This window comes from Melospiza melodia, chromosome 3, assembly GCF_035770615.1.
Source record: "Melospiza melodia melodia isolate bMelMel2 chromosome 3, bMelMel2.pri, whole genome shotgun sequence".
Classification (NCBI taxonomy): domain Eukaryota; kingdom Metazoa; phylum Chordata; class Aves; order Passeriformes; family Passerellidae; genus Melospiza; species Melospiza melodia.
This window is the reverse complement of record NC_086196.1, coordinates 129,026,741-129,044,176: the sequence shown is the minus strand read 5'-3', so window position 1 is coordinate 129,044,176 and position 17,436 is coordinate 129,026,741. Positions and strand designations below refer to the sequence as shown.

General features: G+C 36.3%; 1 protein-coding gene across 1 annotated transcript in view; it reads left to right on the top strand.

Moving 5' to 3' along the window:
* MMS22L (MMS22 like, DNA repair protein) overlaps positions 1–17,436 on the top strand; it is an 88,223-nt gene that overhangs the window by 13,251 nt on the left and 57,536 nt on the right. Inside the window, exons 9-13 of the mRNA XM_063153043.1 lie at positions 2,947–3,060; positions 4,097–4,276; positions 9,652–9,714; positions 15,022–15,141; positions 15,564–15,784. Of these exons, the coding sequence (XP_063009113.1) occupies positions 2,947–3,060; positions 4,097–4,276; positions 9,652–9,714; positions 15,022–15,141; positions 15,564–15,784 (698 nt within the window). The remainder of the gene's footprint in view (positions 1–2,946; positions 3,061–4,096; positions 4,277–9,651; positions 9,715–15,021; positions 15,142–15,563; positions 15,785–17,436) is intronic.

Sequence of the window (17,436 nt, the reverse complement as noted above, 5' to 3'; positions counted from 1 at the left end):
ACCCCGTCTTTTCAAACTCTCTGAACAGGAACAAAAAGAGGATAACTCTAATCCTGGCAGTAAGCTAACTGGACACTTAGAGAATGTCATATTACAGTTTATTGTTGCAGTGTGCCTATTTCTACCACCTCATCTTTCTGTTAGAGCACTTCTGCATTTGCCATGGGAAAGCTTTTCTGTGTCTTCTCTTTTCCTTTTTCTTTCCTTCTATAGCTGCAGTATTTTTCTCACTTGTTTTGAGCACTCCAGAGCTAGAAGGTCATAATAGCCCCATATAGCAGCTAGTAAAAGAGCTGTGTAATCTTTGTGTCATTGTGAAACCTGCTTTAGATGGATGTGTGTGATCCATGAATTCAGGACTGAACTCTGAGAAAAAACAGCAGTGACCAGTGTATAATTTGTTTTCCTAGTACAAAAGCATAAGAAATAGAGTCCCTATTCTTCATGCTACTTTTGAGGATGGGGGAAATGACGGTACTAGCCTTTGATAACTTATAAAATACCTTCCTGTAGAAAACTGTTACCTTTTAAAATCAGTTTTGATCTATTAAATTCAGATAATACTGCAAGCTTCTCCCCTGACAAAAGGCAAATAGATGAGAGTAATATTTTTATAACAGAAAATTCAAATAGTATCTATCTGTTGAACACAGTGCTTGATGGTAGGCTTGAAAATTTCAGACGATAAAATGACAGATTCTACATCCTTTCACAGAGCCATGTTACAAAGAGAAGATTGTTTTGCAACTGGTTTTTCTTAAGCCTTCTCTAGGCTTGGGCTGCATTGCTTGAATTAGTTCTATTTGAGATGAATTTCTGAAGTGAAGCTTACACTTGAGCTGATGCCTCCTATAGTATGCAACCTTTCTGTCATCCCATAATGGAAATAGCATCCCTCTAATTGTTCAAAATGCAACTAATACCCCTAGTAGGTGGCACCATCAGCTCATCACTAAAACATGTCCTTGGGTTTTGGCTGAGAAACATTCATGAGTGCAGCTCTTAACATTTGTGGATATCCTTGGAAGGAGGGACATGAACTCCAGTGTTCCAGACTCATACTTTCAGATTGGTTTCTTGGGCAGCTCTGATATCAAGGTGCTTGACTTGGATCATGTACTGACTCCAGTGTGCTCTGAGACATGTTTGGCAGAGAAATATATATCTGTGGATATCTTTCTTCTGTCTTTAGCAGTCACACCTCTGGCACCAGAACTGTATTGTCCCAACAGCACCACAATTTTGGGTATTAAACATTCTTACCAAGACACTGAAACAAGGATGTTGTGAGAGGAAATGGGGAGTATCTCTGAAGAAAGCAGTATCATGGCTGTCCTTAGTCTAAGCAATATCTGTATGGTGTCTTGCTTTGATACTAGTAGCCAGACTCTGTCCTGAATGGATATGCACATTTTCATATTTCATATGTTCATATTTATAATTCATATTTATAATTGAAATGATTTAAACCTGTATGAAACTGTAGTTGTAAACATATTCTAAAGGTGGATAATAAATAAGAAGTTTGCATCCTAATAGAATATTATACAGATTTGAAATTACTGGTGATATACTTGTTGTTCCAACTGTGAAAGTGTAGGTTTTTAGTCATTCACTCCCACTTCTATAATGTCTCACACAGCCACTTCTGTCACTGGCATTGCATATTTTGATTTAATTTTTAATTTGCACTGTTAGGTTTCCAAATTCAGAAATTATTTTAAGTCCCAGTGTGATTTGAGAATAGCTGTGCGTGAATGGATCAGAAAAAACATGAGGATATAAAAATTCAGGCTCCACCTCATCAGATGTGGATGGCTAGGAGTTAGTTGGCTAAACTAGTCACCTGAGGTACTTTTTATTGTCACGGAAGGATTCCCCTCTGTTTGCTCTAGAGAAGTGTAGGTTGATTATTCAAACTAGGACTACTCATTGTTTAGGGATAAAATAAGTATAAGCTGCTTTGTTTTCCCTCTTTTCTTTCTACATTTCTGCCATTGTGTCCTTGCTTGAAGGTAAAAAGTGCTGAACTGAGCTATTTAAGCAAAGCTTTCCTCCCAATTTTTGCCACTTGTGAATACTGTTCAGTGGGTTCATGTGTCTAAGGACAGAGTACGTGAAGTTTTATCTATAGTATGATTATTTCAAATACAGGTTTGGTAGATCTTAAAATCATTAAAGCATACAGAGTTTCTTTATGTATTTAGCACTTCTTTTTGCTGTTTTGTTTTGTTCCACAATTGAGAGAATACAAAATTGAAAGATGAATCACAAGAACACTATTTTGCATTTGAAATGCATCAGTCTGAGTGAATTTTGTTAAATATGGAATAGTAATCAAGTAATGTACATGACTTGAAATATGCTGTTTTCTGCATATTAAAAGAATGCCTTGCAGTAAATTTACCGAAAAGCAGATTTTGTGAAATGTTGTGGGAACATTAACATCCTCATCATGCCAACAACAACATATTCTACTTGCATTATGCCTAGTCATTAAGGATTTTTCAGTTAAAAATAACAATAATAGCTGGTAAATAATTTGAAATCTTTTTCTTCTCAAGAACATCAAGAAAATGTAATCAATCATTTTCTTTTCCCTACTATCAGACAATGAATTAGTATTTACTGTAGCTTCTTTTCATTTATGACACGGAATGCCATTTTTGTGCGATTAAATAATGTCTGAGTGTGGATCAGAAGAAACTAGGAAATAGCACCACCTATAATTTATGTAGAATTAGGAAAGATTCTATATTGTATGAGTGAGATATTTGGGATGTTAGTGAAATAATGCACTTTTGAATGGGTAATTCTAACTATATTATTTACCTGAAAAAACACCTCTCAAACCAAACAACCAAGACAAAAAGAAATATTGATATATAAAACATCACTTCAAAAATTACATTTCTGTGAATAATTTTATTCTATATTCTCTTTCAGGTACGACCTTCTGAGGCTCTTACCAGTAGCCACTATTCCTGTACCTGCATTAAGGAGCTATGGATTCTACTTATTCAATTGCTGGACCACAGAAATAAAGGGTCTAATACAGAGGTAAAGGAAGAGTACTGTTACATGTGCAGTCACCAGATGTTCCCATATGGCCATGAATGCACAGATCTGATGGTAGAACTGAACTCATATTTGCTCCAGGAGAACTGCATGCCAACTGTGATACCTTGGGTCACTGTCTGGAAAGTGCATGAAATCCTGACTCTAGGTTTGCAGTGTGCTGTTGGATTATGACCTAGGGCATTGATAAAGAGCACTCTTAGTGCTAAAGAAATCAAAGCAAAGGAATATACCGTGGAAGTTCTAATACAAAAAGTCATGTTTACCTATTTTTAAAAAAAATTATTTGCAGTTTCTGTGATATGTCATGCAGTGAGTCATCTCCAGGCATTAGAAACATGGGTACAGTCAGAACAGTGATCCAGCTAGCTCACGTTTGTCTTTGTTACCAGGACCCTGCTAAGGTGGGTGAAATGCACATGCAAAGAAGTCCCAGAGAGTTTCCTTAAAAGAAGGAAAGATAGGCACAGGCTGTAAGAAGTAGTAATATTGTGATATAGGCCTGGGTCTGAGTCAGTGAGAATTAATCAGTTTGTCAGTGCTGGAACAGACTGTGACAAAACAGGGAACTGGAATCTGTTTGCTGTCTTTCAGATTGATTCTCTACCACCTACTGTATTCCTCTTGGTTAGGATATTCTGGCGCTAGAAGTTTTTCAGAAATATGCTATAACAATTCTTCATTAAGGAACTCTAATCTTTCTATTGTGAGTGTTGGGGCACCATCCTGTCTGCATGTCATCAATCCATCAGCTTGTAGTTTTGCCTGTCAAGTATTGCACTGGTGGCCCAAGCTTGTCCTTTCACATTGCTTTCTACTGACATTTGAGAGAGGACTTTCTAAGGTAGCCTTGAGTTTTCTGTGGTAATACTCGTAACTGCTTTTTTTATTTTCTTTAAATGACTGTCATCTTGCATTCTCTGTAAAAGCAAATTTATCAATGGACAGTGTTGTAGAGAAAATTAACATAGGTTTTGTTATTGGAGGCAGTTCAAATTACCTTTTACATTTTCTGCAGTGTTTCTGGAGCTTGGTGAACACAACCCTGAAGAATATCCTTGAACAGCCTAGTACTTCTGAAAGTGTGTCTGGGTTTGACACAGTTCAATGTAAAGACCCACTGAGTTTTAGCTGGTGGATGATGAATCATCTGGCACCACTCTACCAGTTTGACCGTAATGGCAATCTAGATGAAAAGGTGAGTATGCCTTTTTCTGAATACCTAAGAGTTGTTGTAATTGATTTTGATCTCTTTGGTTATTTTTGTTGACAGAAAACAATTTATTTTGTAATGCAGGAATTTACATACTCCTTAAAAGAAGTTGTTTTTATTTTGGAAGTGTTAAGATGTGCTTTGTACAAGTTGGTAAATGTTCCAGGAGTCCCAGACATATTCATGTTACATACCAGATATTCAGTAGGGAACTGTATGAAGTAAATTTGAAATATCCCAACTAGTCAGTAGCACATATACTTAATGACGTAGCATATGTTTTAAGATTGTCTGCCTGCAGCATAAATGCTTCACTGGATTTCTTGTTTTAGGAATTGAGCACATGAGTTTGTGGTTTATGAAGTATAAACCTTAAATGCTGACTGTGTAATTATTAATGCCACTTATTTTTCTAAAGTAATAGCTCTGCTCTGGATAAATTTAAATCTAATTGCATTACCTTTGCATCACAAGATGTATATATATTTGTCTATCCAGCTTCATTTTTGTGTTGGTATGCTACCAATAGACACTGTCTAATGACTCGAATTCAAGTTTTGGTTAGGAAACTTGCACATGCTGAGGCAATTCATCCATTTTGAGATGTATAAAAGTGGACAATTTTTCTTAATTGTCTATAGAGGAGGCTTGTTAGAAGCCAATGAGGTGGATGAGGACCCAGAAACTGTGGGGTTTGGGATGTTTTTGGTGTAGTGTGTTTTGCTTGATTTTTTTTCCCCCAACAGTGTTTTTTGCGCTAGGGAGACTCTGGTCATGCCATCCTCTGTCATTTCTTCTTCTGTTCTTTTATGCTGTTACTGTTAATCTATTTTTCTGTTTGTTTGGGGATTTTTGGTTTTTTGTTTTTTTTTTTTTGTGGTTTTTCTTTTATTTTGGGATGGGGGGTGTTGGAGCTCTCTTTGTTTGATTTTTGCAGTTTTTTAGTATGGTGGCTTTTTTAACCTTCCGGCTGCATTGCCCATATTCCCTAATTTTCCAACTGTGTGGCATCTTCCACAAACTGGGCTTAATTGCCCTTTTTTGTGAATTGTCTTTAACTATTTGTAAATTGACAATGCATATTAAAACTGGAAAGGCCATACCTTCTTTATGTTAAAATTGGTACTGTGATTTCCATTCCTGATTTAGGATGAAAGTTTAAAACCTGGAAATGTGTTTGTGAACTGCAAATCTGTAAGAAGGGAAGAGTGATCATGCAGGTTGAGCAATTTTGATAACTTAAAATCCCTTTCTTTGTCTTTAAAAGCAGTAAGTCTGTAAATAGAAAATGAAAGAAACGTGTTGAAATTTTGAGAATGCTTACAATCCTAAGTAAAATTAGACTTTCAAAAAAAATTAAGAATTACTTGGATTTTCTAATCTGCAAATTTATTTTAAGAAAATTAAATGTAGCAAAGGTGTGTAAATTCAGTCCTTGAATATTTCAGTGAAAAACTCATGACCATGTCTCTTCACTGGGGATGTGGGATGCTTAAGCTTCTTCTGTTTGCCAGTTTCCAGATCCTTCAGGAGGCCATGGCAGGCTGCTTGTTATCATGTGGCCAAGTGAAGCAACCTCTTGCACATTCATACAGTGTAAAGTTGCAGACCAGTTCTGGTTGTTACACTGAGGGTTGTCCCAAGCCTCCCTTGGCTTTGCATGTTGCTGCCTGGTGGGGGAGAGGGACACAGTCCAGAGTGGATTACAGAGGGACCTTGCGAGACAAAATTACTACACTGCTGCTTCTTAGCAGAATTTAGAAAGTGAGAAAAGGTTATTCCCAGGTGGAATACAGAAATCTCTGTGAAGCACACATTTATACTGGGTTTCTTATATTTAATGCCCTAATCCAAATACAGTGATACTGATTACTTTTATCATTGGGGCTTTTTTCCTGTATCTCACTCTGATATATACTCTGTATTTAGCCTCATGAGAGATTATTTTTTTGCCCCAGGCACTGTATTATTTACATAAGCCAAAAAAAAGGTAGAATGAGAATAAGGATTCCTGTTGTTCTTATTTTAAAATAGGAATCTGAGACACAGTGACAGGAAGTGACTTGCCCAAGATTAAATAATACTTTTCCTTTAGACCCCACCTGGGAGAACAGAATTTCCAAGTCTTGATTTGTAAATCATGAGACCATCCTGTGCATGCTTCTCTTGATGTTTCCAGTAGTCTTTATGTTCAAACTGTTAGCTCTGCTTTGCATTTCTGAGTTACTGTGAGTTTGTCCAGGGATCCCTGTTCTCGTACAAAAAAAAAATCTTATCAGTAACATCAGGGCCTTTTCACCCACCACAGTAATATAATCTGTCATGGACAGGTTAATGGTAACCATCCCTTGAGGTCCTGTTCCCCTCCTTGAATTGCAACCTCAAAATATTTTTTGAACATTATAAGGTAAAACAATCTCTGATATGAATTTGTGAAATCAGTACAATTACATGAGGACTCTGTTGTCCTGTTTTGTTGATTAAACATATGATGCAATGGCTTTGTGACACATGCTTTCTTTTAATTAACTCTGATCAGAGGTGGGAGTGTGATGTGTCATAATGATGGTTATTCATGTGCTCTGTAGCAAAAATTGCCTCTAAGCCTATGTCATCTGTGGAAGATTTTCAATTTTTTAATGGGGTCTGCATGGCTGTAAGGTTGTTATGAAAGCTTTTAAAATTCCAAATAGGTTTCAGCCTTGCTTCTTTTTATTTTTTCCCCCTTTAGCTCATAAAAAGTGATTTCAAATATGCAATGATTCCTATATATTGAATATATATTTCACATACATGAAACCCACAGTTTTAAACTAGAAACTTTTGGACAGGTTTCTTACAGACTGTTCTGAGGGATGTACAGTATGTGTCTCTTTCAATATTCCCCTGTTCAGGTCCCACTTCACTCTTCTGAAAAGTAGAATTTGTATATTTAAAACTCAGATGGGACCTGATGAGAAAATTTGCCACTTCTGAACATTGCAGGGGTCAATTTTAATATCCTGTAGGCTAAGGTAATATAGGCAGAGTTACTTGGGGCTAAGAATTCTTGCCTTTGAATAGAATAATCTGAAATGACTATGTGGCAAGATATGCAAACATGGACTTCCAGCTAAGAAGCCTAATATAGCTTTTCCAGGCACTCAGCTGTTAGTCCTTGCAAAAGTTTCTTCCTGCAAACTCAGCTCAAGTTTTTGGTTTTAGCAGCACTTCTATGCTCTGTGAATTCTCTGGGTTCTGTTGATTTCTAGGACTCTCTTGGGGTGGAGGGAGGATGTTTTAAGACACGTGGTTTGGAGTCAAAGATGTAGGTTCTGTGTATGTTTTGACAGGGACAGATTGGAAACAATGGTAAACAGGTGCTGTGCCATATTGCCAGTGCAGTAGGGAATAATGTTTGGATATAAATCTATTGGGATTTGAATGAAGCAAGTCTGTTAAAATATAGATACAATTGTAACTAAAAAGAGTGCAGCAGGTGGTTAGTGTCCTTCTTTCCTGAGTTTGGACTGAACTTGGGTGCACTCTTGTAATCAATCCCAGCTGGTGTCAGGAGTTTGCGCTAGATTATTCCAAGATCTTGTAAGGTGATCTGCATAGTGCAGACGAGCTGGAACTTTGGCAGTAAACACCTGTTGTATAAAACATGTGTCCTTGGTCTATGGTACTGCTAAAAACATGTTCTAAGCAGGCTGATTCAAACATTCAGTGTTCTCATAGACATTTAACTCTAATATCTACTTATTGCTGCCAAAACTGGCCTTTTAGCAGTTCCTTAGCTTTCCAGGAACCCTGCAGTAGGATGTTGCCCGTGTGTAGGTATTCACGTAACATCAGGCTCTAAAACACAGTCAAAAATTGAATGTACATAATGGCAAGATTTGTCTGGAAATGCTGATTGTTCCTAACCCTGGGTTTACCTGTTATTGAAGTGCTGCCTTTACTCCTTGACTGTCTGTTGGTGCAATGTCCTCCTGACACGATGCCAGCTCTGGTTTCATGATACAGAGCCTTTGGCATCAGTAACAGCTTAAATCCTGTTCACCACCCTAGGTGTGACATGCCCTCTGCTGTTCTGGCACAATTTGTGGTCTCCATTTCCTGTGACCTAAGTCAGGCCCTATTCCCTTTTTCATTCTTTCTTCCTCTCCTAAAGCTCTCTGTTGATTCCCTGTTCTGGCTCAGAGTCCCACAAACAGAAGTACCAGAACAACTGAGCAGTGGCATGCCATAGCTGTGAGGGCAGAAAGAGGAGCTCAGGGTGAGGAAGAAGCAGTGGGAATTTCTTAGCTGATACGTGTCACGTTCCTGAATCTCAGGAAATCACAGCTTTAATGTAACTTTCTGTAGATCTGTCCTTTCATTTATATTTGTTCCATAAATAGTCTATGGGCTATGACTTGCTATCATGGTCTGTTTTCAGGATTCTCTTTTTCTTGTGGTGTAAAGGTAAAGTCACCAAGTAGTCAAATAGTGTTGGATGAGTATTAGTGCATTTTTTAAAATAATTAATTTTTAAAATTATTTTGATACTTTCTGGAGTTCTGTGTGAAACTGTCATTAAGCCACACCATTAACCAGTTTATCAGTAGCAGAGGAGGATGGAGCACAATGGTGTTGCTGCTGGAAAGTAGTTATATTTCAATTACCAAAGCATAAAATGCTCTTTATTTTAAATTCTAAGCTGATGTTTAAAGGACAGCTATCTGCAAAATAATGTACAAGGCTAAACAGCTGTGGTACTGGAGGGAGCAAGTAAGGCAGGACAATGATGGAAGTACTATGTTCACACATCTACTTATCTGCAGAGGCTGTATATGTAGCTGTATGTAAGAGATGATTGTTGAATCTCCTAGAAATGTGAGTATATTGGCCTTGTTGCCTTTTTTTCTCCTGAGAAAATGGCCTTAGTTGCAAAGCTTTTACCCTTTCCTACTTTGCATAAATAGATGGAAAAGAGAAAAGCAAGAAACTGTGAGATTATACCTTTTCTTCCTTCTTACTCCTTATAGCTTCCTTTTTACAGAATATTAAAGAAAGAAACTGTAAGGCATACTGCTTGGGCTAATAAATCCTGATTCTTTTGCATCTCCCTTAAAAGTGAAGGTTGGGATTGCAAATGAGTCACCTAAAGTTGTTCACGTTGTATGCTTCTTATTTTTGCTTTCTGAGGGCTAATTTTTAGAACAGATATCAATTACCGTCCTATAACAGAAAAAGCTCTTTTTGATGATGACTACTGTATTCTGTCATAAAATTAAATATTTCTGGAAATATTTTGTCTGCTTACTTTTGTGTTATTACATAGTGTTTACTGTAAGGGATACAAATGCTATTTCATGTTGATAATTATTTTTCAGAAACAGAAGGAATCCAATTGGAAATTTGTGGAGGAGCTCCTTAAAAAATCCACTGATGCTCAAGTAAGTGTATAAAGAAAAGAATAATGAACAAGGAAAGTGTCAGGGATGCTTTCAGGAAAAGACAGTGCATGAAACAAAGTCCAACTAACAAGTGTATTTTTGGAGTTGTAGTGTTTTTATCACTGGTAAATGAACAACCTTGACATAGCTAAACTATGACAGTGTACAGTTCCCTCCTTATTAGCAGTTCCAGTTGCTTTAAAGTGCTGTGCTTCATGCTAAATTGTCAGATAAAGAAAAAAGATAATTATCCTGGAAGGGTAGTATATGGCTTCTTAGACAAGATGTATTCAGAATAAGAACTGGATGCTTAGAAAATGTAAATCAGATACTGAATGTAAGGATATCAAGTTGAGGAGACATGATGAAGGAGATAGTCAGTTGCATTGAAAATTCAGCTATATCCTCATCACAGCGGGAAGGTGACTTGCCTTGCTGAGCAATTTGTCTTACAGGCTTGAATCAAACTCTTACTGATAAGGTTCTAGTTTCTGAGCACTCATTTCATACCTTATCATTTTTCTTTCTGCAGAACTGTTAATGCAATGCTTCATGGCCCAGAGGTCAGAATTGACCTCCTTTTAATATGCTTTTAAATATGCTGTTCATCAAGTTTTAAAAATAAGTTACATTGTAGCTCTGTAAATTTGTTCTGAAGTTGCATGGCACAAATTGCAATTGTTGTATCAGCAATGCCTGTAAAAATAATTTCTTTATTTATGTATGTTTAACAAAAGAATACACATGTTTATTTTTTCATTTGGTATATGAAATTAAGAAAAATCCTGCAAAGTTCTGTTTTTGAAAACAGAAGGGGAATCAATTCTTTCAGTTTTTTAAATTATATAACTGTCTTGCTCATGGAGTAGCAACAATTGTACTTAAAGCTGGAATGCAGAACAATACTGGATACAACTTTTTGACAAGAAAATAATTGTGGCTGTTAGGAGAGTTGAAATGATAGCATGAATTTTCAGATTTCTAAACATAAACCCTAATGTTTGGCTATGTAGTTGTACTTTATCAGCTTAAAAGATTAAGTCTTTTTGAATGATTTTATGGTATATGACAAAATACAAATTGTGCATATACATTAAAACCCCAAGTGATGACATTACTTATTGGATGTGCTTACCATTCTGTGAGAGAAATTGGAGAGATTTAGATAAGATGCATAAAAACTGAGTGGCTTATTAGCCACCTTCCTGTTTGCATCTTCTGTGTGGCAGCAACCTGAGACACACATTTGTAGTTAATATTCTTTTCTTCAAAATAATCCCCTTTTCTTGTGAGTGTTTATTGTTTTGAATAAAGATTACTTTGAAACAGAACATACATAAAATATGCAGTTTTTGATGCTTTCAATAAAAAGGAAGTATTGAACTGTAGATAGTTTAGAAAGGCAGCCAAGCGGCCAAGTTCAGAAGACTTGCATTTTGAGTCAGTCATGACAGTAATATGAAGCAAATATGTGTTTTAATTTCCAACAGCAACCACTGTTGGAATTAAAACAAACCCTCATTTGCCAAAGACATGGTTGTAACTATTACCAGCCATCTAAGGAGCCATCTAGTTTATTTCCTTTTTTTATTTGTTCATTATTTTTTCTTGCATTATGGAGTTAGCTGCCCAAGGGAAGTTCTCCTTGGGGAACATTAATTCCTCTATGTGCATGCACGAGTGAATGGAGTACTTTATTAAAACACACATCCTGCTCCCTATCCCTGCACAGCAGCCTTCCAGACAGTGTCTAGGAAGGAGAAGTCTTTTGCCAGTAGATATGTCCATCTCCTCTGTTGATCTGTCAGCTTCAAGTGGCCACTCCTACCTTTTATCTTATCCCTTTGCATCTCTTAAGTATTTTTGAGTCCAGAAAATGTAGTAATGAGAAGCACAATGAGATATCAAGAAGTCAGTAGTGAAATGGAGCATTGAAAAGTGGGAAAAAGCAAAACTGATAATAGTATTCTTTGAATGAACAGCAGGACAGAATTGATGATACTGCCTATTAACACTTGGCATGACTTTGTTACTTAATCCTCTCTGAGCCATCCTTTTCAGCATATAGCCTGTTCTCTACTAAAGATGCACAGCAATAGCTGTGCAACATAAATTAAAAGAAATAATAGTGCTGATTATCCATTTGCTAGAGAGGGCAGGAGTTGGTAGTTAAAAAACTTCATTTTTAGGTATATGGCAACTTAAAAACTAACCACATTTAGTACTATGTTCATCAGCCTCATAATCTTGTGCTTGTTGCTCCTTAATTTCCCTATAGCTTGTAAACTGCATGCTCAGAAGAATGGCAATTTACACTGAATGGGGGGGAAATGAAGAAGAAATCAAGTATGTGTAGTTTTGTGTGTTCAAAAGCATCTGAAAAAGGTGCAGAACATACATTTGTAAGGTAAATTGATAATCTCCTAACAATAACTGTTAAAGTCTCTTCATGTGAGCTTCAAATTCTATGCTGTGAAAAGATGGTACAGTAGGTGTTGTTGCAGCCACTGAGGGTACCAGAGCATCATGAAGCAGCAGAAGCTGGAGTTAGCTTTAACATCCTTAGGACAGCTAAGTATTGGGATACAAAAATGCCTAACCAGTGTTAAATCTGCAGCATTTTGGTAGTTTCAGTAGTTCTGTTGTGTTTAGGTGGTCCACATGCAGGCAGCAGAGAGCCTAAAGCATGGTAATCCAGGATATGCTGGATTTTGGGTGTGATGAGCACCTCCAGAAGATTGTTTTGTGTGTCCAAGTGAAGATGGTTGAGGGGTGCCCCAATAATGCCCTGTTCCCAACAGGAGCTGCTTTAAGATTCAGTCAGCCTGCTGCTGAGCAAGGGAAAGATGTGAAGGTGCTGCTCATCCTATGGGATCAGCAGTGATGGGACCCAAAAGCACCCTGTGAGAAGATAGGAGCAGTCATGGATACCTGGGCAAGTGTAGTGGGCTTCTGCCTTGGATATATCCTTTCACCTTCAAACAGTTGACCAACAGCTGAGTTCTTCAGCCACAAATTGCTCTCTTTTAAAGTTCCAAGTAGATAAGAGTTGAAGAAAATTGCTCATGTGAAAAAACTCCCAGGTCTATCACAAAAAAAGGGCATTTTTGGGGAAACTAGTTGTACAAGGTGTTTCCTACCTTTTCTGTAATTTGGAATTCTCTTCCAAAAGAAGAACAAAAGCTAGTTTACAATTCTTTTTGTACTGCAAAATGAAAATTGTTATAGTAGTAATATTATCATAATTGTATTTGTCTACTAGGCAACATCAAACTGACTAGATTTATGGGTTGTCAGTATAGGAGGAATTTGTGTTTATGAAGTTTTATTGCGAGAATCAAAAGCTTTTTACTTTGCAAGAACTAATAGCAGTCTGTCTTATTAGACTTCTCATTTTAGAAAATAAATGCTTTGTGCTGTTTCATTTCTGCCTCAATTTTGTTATACCTTCACTGTATTTTTGTTTAATTCTGCCTTAAGAGAGATAGAGAAGTATTTCTTGGGTTTCTAGGAAAACCAATTTTGTTACTACAGTAGGAGGTCATAAGAGAAAAATGTTGTGTTTAGATAGTACTATCATTTTGATAGTATCAGGTGTTCCTCCCTTCTGTGATAAATTAAAAGCTGACTACCTCAAGAGTTCTGATAGTATTTCCAGCAGTGCAAGAGACCATTTTAAGCAAAAGAGCAATGAGAGAATCCATTAATCCCAGGGATATTTGAAGTCTCGATACTCTTTTATATTAAATTTGAGATAAAGCCTTCAGTGCTATCATGGTTTTGGAAACTGTTCTAAAACTGTAGTTGGACAGATAAATAATGGTTCAAATTGAAGATGCTCAACTGCTGTGTTTATTGTTGAATTAATTTAACTGAAGGAATCATTGTTTGTTGAATTGGAACCTAAACATAACTCTAGATTCAAAATACAACTTCAAGACTAAGCATTCCCTTTCCGTGAATTTTTGAATGGTGTGTGTTTTGGGTTTTTTGTTTCATTTTTGTTTGGTTGGTTTTTTTGCAACCTTGTAACTGGGTAGATCCCTCTAGAGCAATAGGTCTGTTCAGCTGCAGGATTTTTTGTTTTACATCAAGACTCTTGCTTTTATTCATTAAAAAAAGAGCAGCTGTTCTATCCCTTGTTTTTCGTGCAAGATTGAGGTTTTTTTGGGAAGTCTGTTTAATTAATAGTTACATCATATATTTAAAAAATACTTGAGTATCACCTATCATTTTTAGGCATATTTATTACATTTTAATTACTATTCTGGATATTTTTAATGAGCCTTTACTGGAAAGTTACTTTCCTATTTCATTGGTTTTATATCTTACATGTAATGTCTTGAATGTATAATTTTCTATGACAGTTGAAAATGTCTTTTCAATTTTCAAGTTGTTTGAGGAATGTACCACTTTAGAAGCCATATGCCCTACATTAATTGTTCATGAGAAGAGAAGGCAGATGTGGTTAGAAGTTCTTGTGGGTGATTGTATACTTGTTTGCAATGTTGTGATAAAGTGTAGCAAGTCAAGTTTTCCACATGAATGTATGGCCAGGTAGAGACAAGTTCATGAGTTAGACTCATTTGTGTGGCATTGAAAACAGGGAAAAAACCACTCAAAGACACAGTAAGTCATAAGAAGTAGCACTGTGAGTAAATCATAGAATCATGTAATGGTTTGGTTTTGAAAGGACCTTAAAGGTCATCTACTTCCCACACCCCTGCCATGGGGTACAGGTGTTAGACTGACTCACACATGTAAAAATCTACTCTTCAGACAACCACACAAGTTGGTTCATTAAACCACTTTTGCAGGCAGTGGAGACAATAAAGCCCTTATGGGAATTATCACCCTAAAGTAGATGCCAAAAATAGGCTGGGTTAAACACATGGTTTTAGTTCAGAGCATGGAGCTCTTAATATCCTACCTCCCATAAAAGTTCTGTTTTGTTGTTACCAAAAGCTGGATGAGAATAATTCCACTTTCATTATCCCACAATTACTACCTGAAGGCTTCACTGTGTTCAAATTGTTTGGTATTTCCTATTTTCTTTCCTATGAACCTTTTCAGAAGTCTTTTCCAGCCTAAATGATTCTGTGATTCTATGATTCTGGGATGAACCAGCATTGGCTGGTTTGCAGGGTGCAATTGTCAGCTTTTATCTTCAAGTTTGTTGTTTGTATTAGAAGATGTATTTACTCAACAGTATATAATTAAAATTATATTTTATATTAGGAGATTACTTATAGTCTGTTAGTACTGGTTTTATGTATCCTACCATTAATTTCTTACCTCCTGTTTAAGGCTGGTGTGTTGGAGGAGCACTTACGAATGCACCTTCAGTGCTGTTTGACTTTGTGTAGTTTCTGGGATTTGAACCTATCTGTTGTCACCATACTCTGGGATTATTACAGCAAGAATCTGGTAAGTAGCTGAATATATAAAAATGTAGAATTGCATGTAGTCAGTCCTTGATTTTTGCCGATTAATTCTGATTTTCCTGTAGCTGAGCTTGATTGCTATACTTGTGTAAAACTACCTAATCAATGACAGTATCCTTAAATTTGCTCTGTTTGTGTAATGAAATCACCTGTAAATTTGTTATGGTCCATTACATTATGAAATTATAGAATATGATAATATATTTTAAGTCCTATTTTTCATCAGGACTACACAGTTTAAGGTCTTGTAAAAATACTTTGCACACAGTTACAATGCATTTTTATTGTTTTAGCCATGGTAGGAATATATCCTTTTGTTCCTGTGAAGGAGTGCATCTTACTGCCTTTGTAATATTGGCATTTATTGTTATTTATAATATTTTATGTTTTCTTCTGTTCTTTTAGAACAGCTGCTTTACTGTTCCTTGGCTTGGTCTGAAGGATCTGGCAAATATTAGTAAGACTTCTTTGTCGATGCTTGAGTTGGTGAAACGCTGCTGCTGTGAACAGCAGGTCCCTTCTCTGTACAACTCTAGCAACAGTTACTTCATTTTCCTCAGCATCTTGGCACAGATTATGAAAGAAGAAAACAATGGTGTGCATCCTTGGAAACAAATTAAAGGACGGTATGGATGCTATTTAGTTTGTCTCATTTTGTAACAAGTGTGGGGGGTTAGGGGCCCTTCCAGCCACACGTGAAGCAGGGGGCACTCTGCTCATGACAAAATAAAGGGGGTGAGGGATCCAGGGTGACTCATAATTTGAGGAAGCAGTTGTTCCCTGAAGTTTCTGTTGCCAGCTGAGGCTGTAACTGGGTCCAAGTATCACCTTGGCATCCATAGAGTGGGATGATTTACCTCGTCCCACTGGCCAGGAATTTGGTAGACTGGCAACCAGTGCAGTGGTACAACCCAGTTGCCAGACAGATAATGTAATTAAAGCACAGAAATTGTGTTTGAGCTCCATGTAAGCCATGTGTTGTTCAAGAACATGCAGACTGACACTTGCTACACCTGCATTTTCATTTAAATATTTTCTTTTCAGTGGTTTTCAAAATTTCTCATAATATTTTTGTGAGGATTTTAATATTTCACTTAATCTTGGAACCTACTAATTAAGTACAGTCAGTCATGATATAAAAAAACATAAAATATATAAGCTCTAAATGAAATCCTTGATGTTTTAGATGTGTACTAATCTGTAAGACTTTTCTTATAGTAATGAGAGAGCAATTGTAATGATTAATACAGACTTGTTAAATTTTTTTTTCATTAGATAGAGAAAACAGAAATAGTTCTGGTTTAGGCTTTTAAAAGATTTTGTTAAGTATTAATATAATTAATTAAAAATTTATTAAACATTAGTAAGATCTTCATGTACACAAGTAATGAACATTAAAAAATGCCCACGTGTATACACACCTTAGAAAGTTGTGGTGTTCTTCTTCCAGAAAAGAAGAGTTATCTTGGCTGTCAGAAAAGACCAGTATGCCTAATGTCTATGTACACTTCAGAAGTTTAGTCACTAAAGTTTGGCTTTATGAATCACTGCAACTATGTAGAAACAAATATGTTGCTGGATTCTGTGTCAATGTCTTGCTTTTTTTTTTAAATTTTAATTAGCCTGCTCTGTTCTTACTGAAATAAAATTATATTTACATTTTTGTGCTCTTATAGCTTGTTACTTTGCCTAATTTAAGAGGGGGAGTAATAACATACAACACACAGTGCATCAGTCTGCTGAACCAGTTTTCTTCATTTCTACCTTGAAAAAATCAATTACACAAGTAGCAAAATTTAACAGCCTACAGCTATGATTTTGGGATGAACTGTGTTTTCAGTAGCTAACCAAGCATTAATTGATGCATGAAAAACATAAATGCCTGTCAGTAGTAATTTACTACTAAACAACATTAATTGGATTTGCTGTGATTTTTGGTGGCTAAATTTCATAACCTCAACACCACTTCCAACTATTTTCCAGGTGACAGAATAGGAAAACAGCATTTATGGATGTTTAACTACTGTAGGTGGAACTTATTTTAAATTAAAGGTGAAGGATATACCTAAAGTTTTAAGCACAAAAAGTTATGCTTTTAAGCACAAAAAGTTATTATCATCTTACTCCTCTGTTGTAGGAATGGTGATTTTTAAATAAAAGTCCACATCCAAGCAAAGGTCCCAGGAAAGATCTCTTTGTGTAAGCTTTTTCCTTTTTGGCAACCACTTTAAAGTTTCAAAGTTGCAATGCTTGTCACCATCAGCTGTTTATGACTTGA